A 20,555-nucleotide genomic window follows, 5' to 3' on the forward strand; every position below is an offset into this window, starting at 1 on the left:
CATCTGGGTGCACTGTCTAAACAAAAAATAGACACCAAGGTTGGGAATCAACTCCTGGTGTGACTTGAGCTGTTTATATACCCTGGGATATCTGAAACATTTGCAGGGGAACTTCAGACACAGTATAGGATTTATAGGAGACTCATGGCAGCTTGTATTATTGTATTGTATTATGCACAATAGCCCAAATGCAAATTAGCACTAGGCAGGTACCTTAGCACCTAAAATGTCTCCTAAAGATGTGTGCAAATCAAATATATGATGGATCCCTATTCTGCCAGTATGCTGGATGCTAGGTTATCCCTATTCTTACAGGGCTGTATTATGCAGCACTAGATGGAAGTCATCTGCATTGTAAGAAGACTTAAATACTCATTCTCTGAAAACCAGATCCCATTCCAGATTAGGCACACAAGGGAGAGACCTCTCTCTATATACACCTATATATAATTTCCAGAATTCTGACCTATGAAATACGAAATACTTATAAGACTATAAATAGGCAGTATTAAAATATCCTGTTTAAAACCATTTCTAGTAAAGATAACTCACTGGTAAAGTAGGAATATTATTTAAAAAATTACTGCCCTAATGACAATACATTAATTAGCCAGTCAGAAGTAATGCTAGCATGTGGATGATAAAAACGAATTAGAATCATGAAGTTTATTAAAAGCAGAGTGGGCCTTTATCGGGTTCTTTGTGCTCAGTTCTGTGGAAGATGTGAAGCAGGAGCTCCAACTTTTGACTAAATAGCTAAGTCCAGGTTAGTTGGTCAGGTTTGAAGGTGGACAAAAAAAGAAAAAGAGAAGAGGCTTGTGTATAGCTGTCTTACTAACTTAGGAACTTTAGGTAAGTTTTTAAAAGACACTTTTATCTCTGCAAACTGTGGTGGGTATAACAAGTTGATGTGATTAATAATTCAACCTTTATAGATAAAAGCTTGAAACTGATAGTGCTTTCATTTTCTTCTGCACATTTTATATGAAACTGGTATTTGGTGATCCAAAACAGAACAGGTTAGGGGTAGAATCATACTGTGAGTTAGTTATGATAGAAATGTGTAATACTCAAGAGTATAGAGTCAAAAGACGTAAAGGCTGTCCTCCAGGCTGTCTGGAGTGGCATCCTTTGGTCTACACATTCCTTGAGTAAGTTATTCATTACTGGTCTTCCCTCATTACCTTCCAATATACTGACAAACCTCTTTAAAAACTATGAGGCAGTCATTCATATTCAATGAGGCTCCAAAGTTTGTCTAAATTATTTCTAAATACGAACCACCAAGAACATCAGATATCACTGTTAAGGCCCCTTGTTATTATTTGTGTTTCTGTATTTATTGCTAAAGTCTCATCTGCAAAACTGGGACTAAATGAGTCCTTCACTGACAGCAAAGCAATGTCTCTTTTTGCTAACCAGTGTCAGCACTAGGAAGGCACTCAGCAGTATGATCAGTAAATCAATACAACTTTTTTTCATACTGAGGATTATTTATTTAAACTCTTGGAGCATAAAACACTACTTCCAATTCCAGTGAAGTATATCTCATTTAGTTATTTTACATCAGGGACAAGACTTTACAAAACGCTGTTACCATCAAGATGATTCACATGTTCCAACGTAAACAACACAAAACAGCGTTGTAGCACCAGCCTCAACTTTCTCATTAGCAGCGTAATAATCTCAGCTCTCTTTTCCTGACAGTTCAAAACTCCATTACTGCTTGTCAGATTGTATTTCTCCGAGGAAATACTGATCTTGGAATTACTCAATGACTTTTAGAGAAAAAAAAACCTTTTACCTTCTAGCCAATACTGTTGTGTAGCAGTAAGGTTATTCAGAAAGCCTTCTCTGAAAACCCTATAGCTCTTAAGTCTGTAGAAAATATTTAACCCAAATAGTTGTGAAACAAAGTGTTTTCTGAATTTCTACATCCAGTGAAAACTTAGCATAAACCACAGAGAAATAAAATTTTGCATATGTGTGTGTTGTTTTTTTTTAATTTTAGCCTTTGAAATATCCATAAACCGAAGCTATGTTCCCATTGGTGTGCCAGGTCTGTTGAATGGGAAATTTCTTAACTGTTAAGCTGAAAAAATATGCAATATGTTGGTAACACCAAGTTTTGTAGAATCACAGACTGGTTTGGGTTGGAAGGGACCATAAAGATCATCTAGTTCCAAACCCCTTGCCATTGGGCAGGGATGCCTTGCACTAGATCAGGTTCCTTGAAGTGCATCCACAACTTCCTCTGGGCAACTTGTTCCAGTGTCTCACTACGCCCATCATAAGGAGTATCTTCTTTATACCTAACCTAAATCTACCCTCTTTCAGTTCAAAACCATTAGTGCTCATCCTGTCACTGCATTTTGATAAAAAGTCCCTCCTCATCTTTCCTAGGAGCCCTTACTGGAAGGCTGTGCGCAGAGCCTTCTCTTCTCTAGGCTGAACGACCCCAACCCAGCCTGGAGTCCCAGGGAAGGTGATCCAGCCCCTGATTATCTTAGTGGCTTCGTTATTTTGAATGGAAATACGAGCGTGTGAAGATGAACGAAGATAAACTAAGCCACAGGTTACTAGCACTTGGTTAGGAACTTTAGTCCTTTCTCTCTCCACGTTTCACTCCTGACACACTCTTCCTGAAGAAAGGACTAGGTAACAACTTACACTCTTAAGAGGAAGGTGTATATATGAAATATCCTTTTCGAGGGAGAGGGAAAAAAAGATCTTTCCACACGGGACCGGTTCTGGTCCGATGACACAGAGGCAGAATGGCAGCCAGCTACTGCCGCCTCCCTCGCACAGGAGAGCGCGGGAGGCCCCGTAGACGCAATCCGGCTACCGGTGCTTCTGTGGCGCCCGCCGCACGGCGGGGGCACCCCTGCCCTGCAGCAGAACAATACCGGCGAGGGCTAGACAAGAACCGCTCGGTGGGCGAAGGCCCGGGCAGGCCCCAGCCACCGCTCCCACACCCCAGTGCGCTCCTCTCCCGCAAACGCTCCTCTGTCCGGTCCGCCCCCTGTGGCGGTGAAGCGGAAGCGGGCGGTGCGCGGCACCGGAAGCCTCTCTCTCTTTCCGGTACGGGCGGCGTGGTCGGTCCAGCCGCGGGAGCCGCTGCCGCCATGAGCGTCCCGGCTTTTATCGACATCACGGAAGAAGATCAGGTCAGCGGCCGGGACTCGGCGAGGAGCGGGTTACGCGGGTATCGGCGACAGAGCGAGAGGGCTGGGTCCTGGCGCTCGGGGGGTCGATCCGGTGGCGAAGAGGCCGGACCGGGCCTGTGTAGGGCAGGCGGAGCGGAGCCTGGGCCGGGGTCCATCCCTGTCAGGCCTCCCTCCGTGGCGAGGGCGCCGTACCTGTCTTGCCGACGGCTGTCGGTCGCGCTGCTGGCCCCGCGTCGGTCGCCGTAAGCGTTTTTGGGTTGTTCGCTAGAGACATGCAACAGGCGGATTCAAGAGACTGTAAAGTGACAGATAACTCTGGATGTGCAGGTTCCTCACCTCCCTGGTGTGTTTTCACCTTTCATCAGCAGGAATTTTTTTTTTTGTAGGAGAGGATGACTAGTACAGGTACGAGCGTGAGGATTACTTTTTGCGGGATTCTCCACATTACAGACATAGTAACTGCGACATTTGTCTTTGAGCTACTTCTTTGTTTTGATTTTGAATTTTGGGATTTTTTTTGTCCTTGGTGTCTTTTAAGTAGGTATATATATGCAGTGCATATACAAGTGGTAGCCTTCAGTCCAGCTTTTAGTTGCCATAATGCCTACTAAATCCCCATCAAGAAGTCAGCCTGAAGCATCTTCACTACAGTGAAGGGTCCCAGAGCATTTATCAGTGTTTTATGGTACCATAATGATTTGACATTGAATTTGATGTCAGTTACACCAGGCGTCATAGTGGCATCCTGGCCAGAGTTCTCCTTTGACAAAAGTTTTACAGGCTCATACAGGTTGTGTCTGAAAGGTTATGGTTCTGCTGCTGAAATGGTAGGTTGTGAAATTCATGTATAGGCCTCTCACTGTCACTGTGGGGAAAGTATTTTCTTAATGTAGATTCAACAAGGTAAAGCAGGTTGTAGCATTGTATTTGGAACTAACTTGTGTGAAGACTGTTCTGCCCTCTCTAAAGTGGTTTTGTTCATACCCTTTCTTTTTTGGGGGTGAATAAGCAACTAATGATTTTATTCTTTTGCCTGAAGTTTTCAAAGGGAGGAAAAGATAAAAATTCGTAAGAAAGAATCTTTGTCACAAAAACTTCTTAGGCCTCCTGTTGCCTAACCAGGTGTGACATATTCATGTTGTGAGAAAGCTCAGCAATTCTGTGATCTGTTCAGTTAGTGGCAAACCAGCCATAGCATGTGCAGCATCTTACATTGAGTCTATATCTGGTTGGTGTGTTAAAGTGGAGGAGAGGGAGTGTTGTAGGTTACAGGGTGGTAAGGAGAGGTGAGAGAAAGCGCAAGCGAGCAGTGGGGGTAGAGGAGTAGTTACAGAACAAAAATCTGTAAGAAATTTAATTATTTTGACTGTACTGTTCACAAAAAAAATATTTTATGCTGTCACTTTATTTTTAAGGCTGCAGAACTTCGAGCTTACCTGAAATCCAAAGGAGCAGAAATCTCTGAAGAAAACGCTGAGGGTGGACTTCATGTGGACTTGGCACAGATTATTGAGGTGTGCGATGTCTGCTTAAAAGAGGATGACAAAGGTTTGCACCTTTAAATCTTGTTGGGTTTGCTAAATGTATTGCCATTAGTGCTTGCAAGCAATAACAGTTGGAAGACTTTAGAGGTGTGGTTTGCATGCTGACATATGCATCTTGATACCACTGGAAGTGCTTATTTCCATTGCTGCCATGTAGGATTTGCATGTACTCCACCCCTCCCTCCTCCAAACATCTAGCACCCTTTGAAGAAGTCAGAAATTGAGCTAGACTCTGCTTGTTGCAAAGGCACAGCAAGTTGTATGTAAAGTAGGTTTTCTTTGTCAAAAAAAAAAAAAGAAAAAAGATAAAGCCAAAAGTGTGAGTTAATGGCTGTGATGCTGCAGATGAAGAAAAATTAAAGTAACAACAAAAATTAGGACATCTGTAAATAGAAGTTTTAAAGCCTAAATGTTAATTGATCATTATTGTCCAGAGCCACCAAGATTTTCTCTAGTCAGGAACACTTTTTGACTTAGGGCTGTAGATAGAAAATGCGCTGATAAGTTTTAATTACACTGATGGTGCTGTAATTGCCTTAAATGATCTTAGTGTGTCTGCTGTGCTCTGTACCAATATACAAACTTTATTTAGAACTGTTATGTGTAAAAAAAAAAAAAAGAATTACTAACGTGAATAACACATGATGTTTGAAAGAATGCATGATTCATCTGAGATGGAATATGTAAGCTTATTTGCTATGTTCCTTTCACTGTAGGCAGGTGAGCAGGAAATACTGGAGAAGAGCATATTGCTCTGCTCTTCGGTGCTCAGATTTCATTTCAGGAAATAAATAATATTTTCCATGTGTTAAGAGTTTTGGTTTTATCCTTTGTGTAACTGACATTTGGGCAGGCTGTGAAAAGAAAATGCAAAGCCTGTCTGGTCCTGTTTGGAAAGGATGGAACCCTATGCTTAAAACAGGAGTTGGGGAGGCTTTTGAATATGCTCTGTTCTTACACACACCCTGTGGTGTGGGTATCCCTTGTGCTCCTGGTGAAATGTTTTACTGTACTTGAGCACTAGGTGTTAGTATTCTCATTGTGGAACTACAGGCAGTTTTCAGGACATGCAGGAGGAAGCCATGTTTTAAAGACCAAAATTTGAAGTTATTCTGCCTTCTCTTATGTGTGAACAGGGAATTTGGAACAAGAGTGATATCAAACTCTAGTTTTTGCTTTATGTGGAGATGTGTTGGTGAAAGACCACATGAGCCAAATCTCTGGTACATTCTGATGAGTATCTAGATTGGTTATCTTGGCATTTTCTGTCTTTTGCAGTTCTAGCTAATGCAAAACAATTCACAGCAGAAGTAACTCTCCAGCACTGAACAGCTACTGAGAATCACTGCTTGCAGTTTTAAACAGCTGCATGTTTTGTTTTGCGCAGATGTTGAGAGTGTGATGAACAGTGTTGTCTCTTTGCTTCTTATCCTGGAACCTGACAAACAAGAAGCTCTGATTGAAAACCTGTGCGAGAAGTTAGTAAAGTTTCGGGAAGGAGAGCGCCCATCTCTGAGACTGCAGCTGTAAGTATTGTGCAGAAGGAAGTGAGACCATAGGATCTTACAAAGTAATCCTTGCTCTAAACAGGAAGCATTGTTTTGTATGTCTTTAAATCAAAGTGTGGGACATATGGAATTGTAGAATCATGAAACTAAACCATGCCCCTCAGCACCACATCCACATGCGTTTTAAATACCACCAGGGATAGTGACTCCCACCTCCCTGGGCAGCCTGTTCCAATGTCCCTTTCTGGGAAGAAATTTTTCTTAGTGTCTGACTTGACTCTCCTTTGACACAACTTGAGGCTGTTTCCCCTTGTCCTGTCACTTGCTGCATGTGGGAATAGGCCGAACGCTGCCTTGCTCCGACCTACTTTGAGGTAGTTGTAGAGGGTGATGAGGTCTCCCTTCAGGCTGCTTTTCTGAAGACTAAACAACCCCAGTTCCCTCATCCACTCCTCACGACACTTGTGTTCAAGGCCCTTCAGCAGCTTGGTTGCTCTTCTTTGGACACACTCCAGCACCTTGATGTCCCTCTTGTAGTAACAGGTCCAAACCTGAACACAGTACCAGGTGTGGCCGCACCAGTGCCAAGCAGATGGAGACAGTCACATCCCTAGACCTGCTGGCCACACTATTCCTGATGCAAGCCAGAATGCCATTGTCCTTCTTGGCCACCTGAGCGCAGTGCTGGCTCATACTGAGCTGGCCATCATGTCAAGGTGTGTCTCTGTTGCAGGAAGCACTCTTCTTTTACCTTCTGTTTCCCTATCATAGAGTAGAAGTGTCAATATACTTTGTTTGCTTGGGTATTACAAATTTAAAATGCATACTTTTCAGCTTCTTTGCTGAAAACAGTTAGAAAAGTAGAAGCTGTTAGAATTCATCAGAGACTTAAGGTGATCTGTGTATTCTAGCACACAAATAGAAACATGAATGTGCACTTCAGTAATGGTTTTTGGAACCTCTTTAACTCAGTTGTTTGTGCTTTAGCCTGAGCAATCTCTTCCATGGCATGGATAAGAACACTCCTGTGAGATACACAGTGTACTGCAGTCTTCTTAAAGTGGCCTCGTCGTGTGGTGCCATCCAGTACATTCCAACTGAACTAGATCAGGTAATCAATGTGGTGCTTCAAGTTACAGCCTTTGTGTTAGCCATGTTGTGTCTCACTAAGAATTAGTGAGAGTTGATACAGAGCATCTGTTAGCAACTGCCAGAGCCTTGTGAAATAAGTGCAGAATACTGGAGTTCTTATCTTTTAAAGGTCTGCTTACAGAATCTAAATCACATTGCCATTTATTTTCCATTCCTGATGCTGAACGTAGGTAGATGTGTCTGATTCCTGTTACAGTAATGAAAGTGAGAAGCTTTGATCAGGAGTGAGGCATCAAGTTCTTGCCCTTTGCTCAGGGATCAGCGTATACTGGAATCGCTCATCCCTATTTAGGAAATAACGTGGTGAGCACAGACTTTGGCTTTCCATGGGAAAATCTCCAGGGTCTGCATGGGAAGCCTGAGAGTCAGAGGACCCAAAGAAATCACTATGCAAGATCTCTTCAATATTTTTCTGCTTGAGAGAAAATTAGAAATATTTCTGATTTTTAGTCTTTTCCCTGATGTTTCTTTCTTATGTGTACTCTAGGTCCGAAAATGGATTTCTGACTGGAATCTTGGCACGGAGAAGAAGCATACACTTCTGAGACTGCTGTATGATGTCCTGGTAGACTGCAAAAAAAGGTATGAAAGACAAGTAATAGGTAGTAGATGACTGTAAAGTTGAAGTGTTGTAACCAATATGTAGGGAAAGTGTTTCTCACACCACTTTTAAACTTACTCTGTACTGGTAATTCTAATGCACTTAAGGCTTTTTTCCATCTTCTGGTTTTAGATTAAACCAGTGTTTCCAAGAGCATTAAAGTCAGTGAGTTAGCTGCAAACCACAGACTCCCAAAGTAAAACTGTTCCTTTCTCTAAATATTAATCTTTGAGCATTGTAGCATTTGCCAAGTTTATTATTTAATTGCACTTTTGACATTTTAGTGCATGGTAGTGCTATCTCTGACTTAATGATGTTAGGAGGCTTATCAATCACAGTTAACAGGATCCGTCTTTTTATGTAAACATTACCTTTAGGACAGAGCTTTCCACTAGTCATGGAAATTAATGTCCACAGAATACCTGCTTGGCCATTTTAAATTATTATCCTGGATCAAAAGAAGCATCTTTGATGTAACAAACTTGGCAGACCAGTGTCTTCTGGCATTTCAAGTAATCCTGTATGTATCATTCCTGTAAATGAATGTAAGTCTTAACTGAGAGCTGTCATCAATTTATCTTGCAGATGTGATATAGTGTATTGACTGTGCCGGCCAGAGCTATAGAGGTGGGCTGGTATCCAGAAGTAGTTTCAGCATGTGATTCCACAGCAGTTTCCACCGAATCTAACTGTCCCTGCTGCAGTTCTTTTTGGGGGAGGGGGAGGAAAGTGTTGCTTCCACCCTCCCTTGACTTTCACTCTGAGTTAGTTTTCTAAGTTGTTTTTTTTAATTTTTATAGTGAGGCAGCCTCAGGACCTCTACACTGCTGAGTTACACTGGTAGCAGAACTGCACTTGCCTTTGCTACATTAGCATAACCTGGTACTGCTGCAGAAGGAAGCAATTCTGTTCTGTCCTGTCCCCTCCAGCTACCACTAACTGTATTAGTGAGTTTGTGCAGTAGCACAGTGGGTAGTACTGGGGAGGTGACCTTGCCAGGGATTAAAAAAAGTATATGTGGATCTGTCATAGGAAGGGGAGAGTTTCTTTTGGTATAAGAATTATCTTGTTCTGGCCTGGTGAAATTGTAACCTGAAAATGCTGTGTCAGCATAGCAGAATCATTTTTAACACCTCAATTTAGAGATGATTAATCCTCATGGAGTAGTTACAGTAAGCTACAACATAACTGGGAGTTCCTATTCTTGTCAGTAATAGTGAAATGCTTCTGCATTGACAATACTGTATGACAGGTTTCAGGTGCTCAAAATAATTTCAGAACTGGTAATTGGATTCCTTGTTTGTGGCTTAGTGCTTACTTTATTTCAGAAGTATGCCAGTGATAGCCTGCAATGCTCCTACTCTCTTACATTTCTTATCCAACTGATTTACTGAGAGGTTTTAATTCCCATTCTTAAGAGCTAACTATGTTTAGCCAGTCTTGTTACCAGATCCATGGATTGAACTTCTAAATTTTGTTTCCGGTGCTGACAGTTACCTTGCTACCAAATGGGTTTTGCTTACTAAGTTAGGCATTGAAAATTTCACAAACCCTGTCATACATTGCACCCACACCTGGTGTCCTTACTGTCTGTTGCAGCAAGATTTGCACTAAAAGGAGCAATTTTTCAGAGCACTTACACTTCTCTCCAGCAAAAAAAAAAAAACAACAACAAATGACCCTAGCACCTTTGACCTGGTTCACTCTCCTGGATCAGTGGGCAGTATTTGCAATAGTATGGGAAACTCACAGCAGCATTCCAGCCTTGGCACTCAGGAATGCTGTTCTATCTAGCAGTATGGGAAGATAAGTGGGAACTGAAAAGTAAGTAGTAAACCATAATTCAGCTACTGTGTTGATTAAAAGGAAAAGAATACATTGGTGAAAATTAGTTTAATTATTTTTGGCTCAGTTTACGTTTTAACATCTCTCAAAACACCAGAAGAGATGAGATGGTTTTCCTCAGCTAATAGACTTTTCCTCAATTGATGAGTTCGAAGTGAACAGCTTGGTAGCTCATGAAAGATAAATCATGCACATGTTGCATGGTGTTCCTTTTCCTGCAGTGATAAGCTTGTTTTATCAAATCTTTTCCAGTCACTTTCTGGTTGGGCTTTCTTCTTTCTGATGATCAGAATCATCTTGATTTCTTCAAAGAGGGATTTTTATCTTTCCCATGATTGGTGGTGGTGGCTGGAAAACAGATGGCTGGATTTGCATGTTTCTGAGTTGTGTATTTGGTACTGAGCTTTGTAAGAGATTAGTTACTTTCTCTGCTACTTGTGCACCTTGCCATAAAGTGCATTAGCAGCACTTAGGGTTTTGTGCCTCAGCTGCTTTAGTCTTTAGCGTTTTCCTAGCTATGTTGGTATGAAACTGCAACCAGTTTTCTTCTACAGTTATAGATGAATTTTTACAGGCAGGCATGGCTTACACACAGCCAGAGGGTTGAGTTATGCTCTGAGGCACTGCTAGGCTCCAGTCTGATGCAGTTTACAGCTAGTCTGTGCCACTGACCTGGCAGGATTCACACTGGGATTAGTCCTGCCCAAGTTTACATTGAAACAGGTCTGCCGAGTCTGGTCACTAATAACTGTGGCAAAAAGTTCAGCAAGTCAGGTACCTGCAAAACATTTCATTTAATATCATTCCATTTAATATCATGTAATGTAGAGGGACTTGATTCCATCTTACTAAGTTTCTGAATACTCTGTATTTTCTTTTCTTCCTTTTATCTACCGTCACTCTTCAATTCTCGCTGGCTTTTTGTCAAGTTATGCATCTAGACTGGCAAGCGGAGCCAAGAGTACTTGTGCAAGCTGCCTTGCTAGAAAAAATGGTCACACTTGCATCTTAGGTGAGATACACATCAAGTCCTGAGCTTTGGTAGAGTAGTGATCTGTATTACAGCCTGGTTTACAATAGTAAATTGACACTGAGTAGAATGAATAAGATTAAATGGCCTTCTATATTTGCTGAGGCTCCCAAGAATTTAGCACAGAAAGTTTGGGAGCAATATTCTTGTAGCATTCTGATTGTTTCCTAGAAGTAAAAGTGAAAGATTCCACTCCTTCTCAGTTTCAAAATAAAATTTATTAAAAAGGTGAGGGGGTTGCAAATACTATTTGAAATCACTTAAATGCATGGCTTCTGATTTTTTTCCTCCTAAGAGAAGGAGAGGAAAAGTTCAAGAAATCTGTAACATAGTTCTGAAGTGTGTAAGAACAACTGCTGAAAGCTTGTATTAAATAAGTAGTCTTGTATTGTTAGGTTGAATAGCATTAATGTATTAAACAGGTTCTTTTTCTTCACTAGAACATCTACTATTGGTTTCACCAGTGCAAAAATCATAGTCCAACACAGACTAATTTACATGCAAGTGGTTCTCTCATACATAAAGCTGTCTCATTTTATTTCACTGATACAGAGCTATTGGTTCCTCTACGCAGCAGTATCAGTCGCCGTGACAAAACATAAGCTACCTTTTTAATGCTGGAGTTTCAAAACATGTTTCATTCAAGTTTACATTTATGAACACAGCTCTGGAATAATGGCTGGGTCCTTCAGAAAATTGCCCTATCTTGGGCATGAAGTATCTTCACTCAATGTACATCCAAATTACATACAGTATTGCTTGTTTCTCATAGTGTCTTAATATTTGTAATGCACATCTGAGATTTGGCAGGTTCTCTAGGAGCACAAAACCTCTCCCTTTAGAGAAGTTGTCAAATAGCAGTGTTGTGAGATTTAAAATAGAGACCCATATAAGGATAGTGTCATTGTACTGTGAAACATGGTCAGACTTGTGCTGCTGTAGGGGTTACACCTTTGTCACAGCACAGTATGTACTGGGGAGCACTCTTGGGTTGATTTGTTGCAGTTTATGCCATTAACAAGTAATTAAAGTGAACCAAAACTTTATTCTTGCAGAGTTTTTTCCTTTAAGGAAAATATTGTAGTCATGTTGAACCACACAGGGAAATTTGTTGTGTCTGGAAATGACCTACACTGAGGGAAGACCTTAGCTTTACGCTACAACTCCCTGTACTCTGGAGAGAAGTATCCAACCTTCCTCCTGTCCACTGAGAAGGTGCCTCCTGGTAAAGTAGTCAGCCTATCTGTGTATGTTCATGGGAGACATCTGCAAACCACACACTCATACTCAGGAGTTTTGGTTGCATTCTCACTACTGAGTGTGGTGTGTTCACAGGAAGTAGTAAGAGGGCATCAGCATCTCCATATGTAAGAGCTGTCACAGCCTTCTAATAGTTAACAATAATGCCATGAGAAGTAGCAAATGTCCTTCTGTGTGTATATACACCATATTCATTGTGCCTTTTTTTTGGCTGAAAATTGTGTAAAAAGCATCAGCAGTTGCCAGCCTCACTGATGGTAAAAACTGTTAGGTGAAAATAGATCAGGATCTGTTAAAATGGCACCATGCTGGTCTCAGAGCTGGTGTATAGTAACACGGATGAGATGTTTATAGCATAATCTATGCAGACCATGCTGTAAGGTTTCCTCAGTTTCTATAAACTGTCTGTCAATGCAGTGTTGGAAGCTGCTTGCTTCACAGCAGCCTAAGCCTGTCTAATTGCTGGCTGCTTAACCTCCTCAGTAAAACGAGCAGCTCTCACTCTGAATACATGAAGGGAGAATCCATGAGAGAAGAAAAAGCAGCTCTTATAGTCATTTTCCTGACCATAAATATTCTTTAAGATATGCCATTTTACATTTGAAATAAACTTTGCAGGGCTACTTATTCTGCAATGATTAAATCCAGATGTGCAGAAGAGGAGCATTCTAGTGAACCATATAAAGCTGTTCCTAGCTCAGAAAGCTTTTTCCATAACCAGCAGGTAATTTATCAATTTAAGAGAATGAAATGAAGGGTGAAGATAAACATTTTGTAGAACAAGAATTGAAAGAATACATCTAGTTAATTTGTTCTCTCCACTAGAAGTAAAATGGATCATCTACATCTTTTTCAAGTGTAATTTAATTTGACCTATAGCATCATAATGGAATTATTTAAGTATTTGCATGTCCTGTTTGAACTATTTTTTCAGCAGTTCTGAGGTAACTTTATTTTTTTTATTCTAGTGACACTGCAGCAAAAGTAATGGTGGAACTACTAGGAAGTTACACAGAGGACAATGCCTCCCAGGCTAGAGTTGATGCTCACAGGTAATACTGACTGCCCGGTGTCCTTGAAAATATCTTCTTCTCAATTGCTAATTACTTTGATGGCCTTACTGCTGAGAATATGGGATGACCTGGCAGGCAGGGGCCCTGCCCTGCACCTTTTCTATAGCATGGCTGATTTGGTCAAGGATGAGTTTGGTTGGTTCTGAGCAGTCAGGTTCACTCTGTTGTGCAACTGCACAGATGTATTCCTGGTCACTGCTAAGAGACATCAGCCTTGGGTAAGGACTTAGTTTACATCAATTGTGCAATCAGAACTTGAATTGGCATCATTTAATCCAGAATCTTATTGATGGTTTGATTCTCTTGAGTGTTCCTTTCAGTAGCACTTTCTGTTAAAAAGAAATTCTTGCTCTTACTATTGCGAGCAAGTACTAAGGATGAAACTGCACAGAAATAAACCTCCTTGTTGATCTAGCTGAGGGTAAATTGATTCTTAATAGTGTATTTTTCCCACTGGTCAAAAGGAGTAAAAGCTTGTATTTTGACATTCTGTCTAGTGTGATTCTTCTTAGGAATTAGATTTTCAGCAAGTTATGTAATTCTGTCAGATGTGTACAAGCAATAGTTCTCAAGGGAGTTGTTTATATTTGAGGACAGAAAAAAATTAGGATGACTAATTTTAAAAATTAAGGTGTCTGTGCATAAAAGAAAACTTCACTGACTTATCCTGTAGTCATCTGAGGCCTTTTACATCTGAAGGAACAAATCTACCTAGGGTTTATCACGCTGCTGTGGCTGTGCAGACTGTCGGTTCTTCCGGGTGGCAGCACAAGTGTGGCACTAGGGCTTCTAATGTGCCACAGAACAAAAGCTTCCATCTTGGGTTCTAGAAACCCTTAAGGTCTGTTTACAGTCTGGAGCTGTAACTGATAAATCGTAGGCCTTGCAGTGTTTGGTATTTGCTTTTTTCTGTTTTGTGTCATGTATTAACACAGAATCACAGAATGTTAGGGGTTGGAAGAGACCTTGAAAGATCACCTCATGTAACCCCTCTGTGAGAGCAGGGCCACCTAGAGCAGGTCACACAAGAATGCATCAAGGCAGGTTTTGAAAGTCTTCAGAGAAGGAGACTCCACAACCTCTCTGGGCAGCCTGCTCCAGTGCTCTGTCACCCTCACAGTGAAAACATACACCGTGCAATTTTAGGACGGTAAAAATACCTGTAGGAATGAAGATTGGGCTGGAAGTAAATGCATAGGTGGATACAGTAGGGTGATCTGTAGTCTTACCACCTGGCAAATACCATTTGTGATACTAGGTGAATTAATGTGTTCTGTTTGTTGGGGGTTTTTTTCTCCATTTGTGCAGCTTAAAAATAGAATGTGACATGTCTTGCATTGAAAACCCTTGGTTGGTGTTTTCTAGAAAGCAAGGAACAACAAACTGAGTAGCAGTCACTCGTGTATTGCTGTAAAATCAAGCTTTTTCCTTTTCTAATTAGATGCATTGTACGAGCATTGAAGGATCCAAATACCTTTCTCTTTGATCATCTTCTTGCCTTAAAACCAGTAAAATTTTTGGAAGGAGAACTTATTCATGATGTAAGTAACTTTCTTTCTAGCAAGATGGTTTGATAGCTGTAGAGTGCCTTTTTATTGTTGATTACTGTAGAGTTTTATTAGTGTCTTTTGAAATTCATTAGAAGGGTTACCTGTCAGTAACTTTGAGCTGCAGTGTACTATTTCTTTTAATGCTTTTAGAATTCAAAAATTACAATATTGCAAAATTACAGTATTACCTGTGGCATGTTTTCCTTCTAGAAGTTTCAGAAACTTGGAGTTGGAAAAACTGCCATCACATGAGTTGTGCAGCAAAGCTGCCTTTCAAGTCTGAGGAAAGGGAGCTCAGCACAGACTGTCCTCAGCTATTGACAGAAACCAGAATTTTAGCTCTTCATTGTAGTAGCTTACATGTATACACACACACACAACTGTCCAGTCTGTAGGGAGGGAAACATGGATAATATTTAAACATTATTTCCTATGTTTGTTCTCCATCTTCCAGCTTTTGACAATTTTTGTAAGTGCTAAACTAGCATCCTATGTCAAGTTTTATCAAAACAACAAAGACTTCATCGATTCACTTGGTAAGTTTTCAGATCATTACATTTCTAACTGTTTGTGTGTCTTAAGATAGGAAAGCTGCAAAGTGCTTCAGTTTGATTGCGTATATTGAAGCTAAAGGAATTTAATAGGAATTTTTAAGAATAGGTTAGAGTCTACAAACTCTGCTAGATTGCAAACGGACCATCTAACTGTGGTTTGTTCTACTAGAACAAGATGGTGTATGGACTTGGAAGAGAACTGTTTTCCCCCACTTCTTTTCCCTTAAACAGTAGGAGGGTATATTTAATGTGTTGATACTCTAGGCTAGGCCAGAGAAGACAACTTCATTGTGTAAGCCAGCAGCTTGTATAAATCTACAATTGCTTTTATGATTAAATAACTTTATAACAGCAAATATTTCTGAACAGTAAGAAAACACATGCGAATAGCAGGGTGTGGGGTGGGGTGTCTGCATGTGCTGATGCATTAGACCTAGCAAGCCACAGTCTGTCCCAGTTAATTTGTTTCATCACATGAAGCACTGTGATGGAATGTTAATGTCAGCACCCTCTTTATTTACACACTGTGGAAAAAAGGAGTAGTAATTAACACTTTGACACTCCCCCGTTGATGTGTAATTGACTGTTTCAAAGGAGCACTGGTTCATAAGCTATTGCATGCATTAAAATTGCGTTTTTTATATTCCAGGTTTTTAGGACAGGGGTCAGTGACAATGCAGAAATTGTTCAATGATGCAGGTTTTTTTATTACTGCATTAAGGTTCTGACATATTGGTAATGAATAAATGTTTCCATAAAAATAGATTTTTTTTTTTTTAATAACTTTGATTTTGAAATGACACTTGAGCACTGCCTGAATGCATTTGAAGAAATGCAAAAACAGAGGTTTGCTAAACCAGAGCTTAGTGCAGCCTTTTAACACATGCATTATTTTGTTTAATGGAGTATGGTATAGTTCAGAGAATAATTACCCTCAGTGCTTTAAAATGCTGGTACTTTGGGTATTAAAATGATGGAAATAGCACTGTGGATAAAATTAGCAGCAAGTTTTTGACAGTTTATAAGTGTGTATAAGGATAAGCACAGCTTCTCTCACATCTGTTTGAACGTTATGTGGACATCTTAGCTTTTCTTTCTTAGGGCAAAGTGGGGTCTGTATTGTACTTATTTTTGCATATTGAAATGGTTTATCTGTTAATTATTGGTCCACAGAAGTATTTTCTGAAAATGATGATCTGCTAACATTTGAATAAATTTATGGAAGATGAATCACACACATATGTAATATTAGTTGTATAATATTTGACAGTCATGATTTCTTTTGCTTTGCCTCCCTGTACCTGTGTGAATATCCAGTCTGCATTTTCAATATATCTAGGATTGATATAATCTTAGTAAAATCATTAAATATCATTGCAACTGTTTTGAAAGAGCCTTACTTACAGTTAGCTAATTTCTCACATGCTTTATGTTACACTCAGTAAATTTGGAATGTCTTTGAGCAGTGGATAAGATAGAGATTCTGAGGCAGTGCAGACCTGAATGGTAGCTCTGAGTGTTTCAGCCATGCCTTTGAAAAACAAGAGCAGTTGGTACAGGGAACAGGACAATTGTTAGATGAATGTTTTTCAGAATATATATGATCTGTTCCCAGAAATTGATTTTTTTTTTAATATACTTCAAATACTTTTAATAAAAATACCTTGCTAAGATACTGAGCTTTAAAATAAAGGTTATTAATAATAGTATTTGAGTGACAGTACAGTATCAACTTTAGTTCTCACCTTTCCTGGATCAGGACCAGTTACACCAGTCTATGGGAGCTGTGTGCTGAAGGCTCCTACAGGTGGCATTGGTTTGTTACAATTTGTTGGTTTATTAATGCTGACAACTTAGGCCAGCAGTAGCATTATGTGTGTCAACTGAGTCGCCCTAACATGTCCACATTTAATCTGGTATTATCAGCAGTCTTTTTCGGAAAGTTAATCAGCATCTCATTTGCATTTGTTAATTAGGGTTAATGTGTGCTAATTGATTTTTTGATGCTTGTAGATTTCCATTAAACCCAGTTAGGTATAGTTGCTGGTGCTCCTCATTCGTATGAATTATGGTGATCACATTTTTGTTGAATCAGTGCCAAATAGGGAACCTGCATCATAATTACAGCTAATTAACACAACATGATGTCCTGCAGTAATGTGCTTTCCTATTAGTGTGTGGATGTTATAAATTCCAAACTTAAATATTTACTGAAGCAAATGAATGTTTATAATGTCACCTCAAACCAAAATGATTGACATTTATTTTAAAGAAACATCCACTAAATCTCAGTTTGTACCTTACAAAACCTGGTTCAGCTGGACGTCTTAACTTGGACCTAGAACCTTTTTCAGGAAAATGGTCTCTGATTTAGATGAGCAAGCCCTTGGCTCAGTTCTTCATGCTGTCATTCATACAATCATGAACAAATCTAACTTTTAGTATCCATTCCTCTGTTCTTCCAGAGCACTTTTTTTGCTACTCTAGGAGCTGTAAGCATACATGTGACTCATGACACTTTTTTGCTGTGGCATAAGCAGTTAATTCAGTGCCAAAACACGTTCCTTTGGCACAAAAATTGTTGTTAAACCATTACTGAGAGATTTATTTTCAAGGAAACACATGAGAACAAGCAGTGAGGTTTTACCAAGGTTTTGACAGTACCAGTTGTGTATTTTCCAGTTGTAGCTGCATTGCTGTTCTTCAGGTGATGGAACTGAAAAATTCACCTGCACCTTCACCACCTAAACTTCTGTTAAAGTGATGTTTTTACTGTTTGAAAAGATCTCTGCTTCATTTTTGCAGATAGTTACTACCTTTTACTGACAGCACTGAGCCACTAAACCAGCTAATAGAGCAAAATACAAGGAAGATGTAAGAATTAATGTTTTACTTAAAAAATATTGATAGGTGAAATATTTTCTTGATGTGAAATAAGTGTTAACCTACTGGAGACCTAACTAGTAAAAATAACATAGAAAACAAACGAATTTTTGAATTATTAACATCTGTCGACTATTGTGACTTTTACACAGGCTTGTTGCATGAACACAATATGGCAAAAATGAGGTTACTTACTTTCATGGGAATGGCTGTAGAGAATAAAGAAATATCATTTGACACAATGCAACAGGAACTTCAGATTGGAGCTGATGATGTAGAAGCATTTGTTATTGATGGTAAGAACTGTAATATCGTACTTTACACAATGCAGATGAATAATACCTTTTCTAGTAGTCTAATACTAAATATTCAGAAAAATATTAACCTTTTAAGCTATAGCTGTGAAAATTCATGTTGAAAGACATGAGGGCAGGGATCTTGACAGGCTTGAGAAGTGGGGCAGTACCACTTACATGAGATTCAACAAGTCAAAGTGCTAGGTCCTGCATCTGGGTGGGCCAGTCCTAGGCACAAATCCAGGCTGGGTGCAGAGGGGGTCGAGAGTAGCCCTGAAGAAAGAAACATGGGTGTATTGATTGATCAGGAGTGCTCATGCAGCCCAGAAAGCAAACTGTATCCTGGGCTGCATCAAGAGGAGTGTGGCCAAGTCAAGAGAAATGATGCTGCCTCTTTTTTCTGGTCTTGTGCAACCCAACCTCAAATGCTGCACCCAGTTCCACTGTCCCCCATCATAAGAATGTCACAGAGTGGTTGGTACAAGTCCAGAGGAAAGCCACAAAGATGATCCAAGAGCTGGAGCACCTCTGCTATGAAGGATAGGCTGAGGGAACTGGGCTTGTTCAGCCTAGAGAAGAGAAGACTCTGGGGAGGGATCTTTCAATACCTGAAGCGATCCTACAGGAAGGCTGGAGAAGGACTTTTCACAAGGGTGTCTAGCAGTAGAACAATGGGGAATGGTTTTAAGATGAGGGAGAGCAGGCTTAGACTGGAACTAAGGACGAAGTTTTTCAGTATGAGGGTGGTGAGACTCTGCAAAGGGTTGCCCAGGGAGGTGGTGAATGCCTCCTCCCTGGGGTTGTTCAGGTGCCAGGCTGTATGAGGCCTTGAGCAGCCAAGTCTAGTTGAGAGGTGTCTCTGCCCAGGGCAGGTGCGTTAAGAGTAGATGATCTCTAAGGTCCCTTCCAATCTAAGCCACTCAATGAAGACTTGCCTAGCTTGTCTTTTGAACAGTGTCTTTTCTTTCCATTGGTGGGAATTGTATTTCATGTAGTTTGTTATAGAAGTGAGAAATGGTTTGTAGGTTTAATTTATCATCTGGTTTTGTTTGCTGTCATTGAAACAGGATGTCTGTAGGAGAGAGAAGTTCATAAAAACTGTACAGGATATTACTTCACTGGATGGGCATCAAACAATAGGATGCATGCACGACCTTTATCTTGTTACACTGTTTTGCTTTCCTGTCTATTAGACTGTTGAAACCAACAGCAAAACAATATTAAGTGTTTATATATATTTGTATTGATCTATTTTTAAACAGGTTTTGTGCAGTTTAATACCTTTGCACTATCATAAAAATATTGCTCAAAATAGCATTGCTTTTTTGCAGCTGTAAAGACAAAGATGGTGTACTGCAAAATAGATCAGACACAGAGGAAAGTAGTTGTCAGGTAAGACTTAATTCTTCATAGCATTTTGCAGAACTTAGTGTGTTCTAATTATTTCACTTACATTTGTAGAATATTTTAACTAGAAGCAAGGTATTGTTCCTAGCAGTTGCTGGTAGTTAAATAGTTGCTATTTATCATAATTTTATTAAAGCTCACACTGAATGTGATTAGCTTATTTAATGAAAGAGTCCTATTTTCCAGCACATTTCATTTAATGACCTAATAGTGACAAGAATACTAATGACTGTTGTTGCTTTAAATATTTTGGAAGGCTACAGAATGTTCTAACTGGTAAAGTGCAACCCTTTATAATAGAGATAATAAAAATTTTCCTTTTCACTTGTGAAGGTAAAGTAATGCTATAAAAGAATTATTAAGTGAGTGTGACATCTAGTAATCATCTTCCAATTTTGTTTTACTCTCTAGTCACAGCACACATCGGACTTTTGGAAAGCAGCAATGGCAGCAATTGTATGACACTCTAAACACCTGGAAACAAAATTTGAATCAAGTGAAAAACAGTCTCCTCAGTCTCTCAGACACCTAAAAAAATTTATTTTGGACCTCATAATGTCACTATATAAGTTTATTCAAAACTCTGACAATTCGTGAATGTTTCCAAAATGTATACAATTGGTTTAAAGAAGCCAAATATTCTAAATTGCAACACAGAGAAAAGCAATAAAACTAACATGAGAAA

The 20,555-nt window shown here is 39.8% G+C and overlaps 1 protein-coding gene across 2 annotated transcripts; it reads left to right on the top strand.

Annotated features, from left to right (window-relative positions):
• Positions 1-3,101: 3,101 nt before the first annotated feature.
• EIF3M (eukaryotic translation initiation factor 3 subunit M) lies at positions 3,102-20,546 on the top strand. Of its 2 annotated transcripts, XM_054390389.1 has the most exons (11): positions 3,102-3,167; positions 4,583-4,715; positions 6,099-6,237; positions 7,207-7,330; positions 7,859-7,953; positions 13,076-13,159; positions 14,622-14,721; positions 15,185-15,266; positions 18,320-18,463; positions 19,795-19,855; positions 20,282-20,546. In XM_054390389.1, exons 1-11 carry the CDS (start codon positions 3,126-3,128, stop codon positions 20,400-20,402), a joined length of 1,125 nt encoding a protein of 374 aa, XP_054246364.1. In that variant the 5' UTR covers positions 3,102-3,125; the 3' UTR covers positions 20,403-20,546. The 2 variants fall into 2 exon arrangements, with proteins under 2 accessions (XP_054246364.1, XP_054246365.1); XM_054390390.1 differs by lacking the exons at positions 4,583-4,715; positions 6,099-6,237; positions 7,207-7,330.
• Positions 20,547-20,555: the final 9 nt, after the last annotated feature.

Source organism: Indicator indicator, chromosome 21, assembly GCF_027791375.1.
Source record: "Indicator indicator isolate 239-I01 chromosome 21, UM_Iind_1.1, whole genome shotgun sequence".
Taxonomy (NCBI): Eukaryota; Metazoa; Chordata; class Aves; order Piciformes; family Indicatoridae; genus Indicator; species Indicator indicator.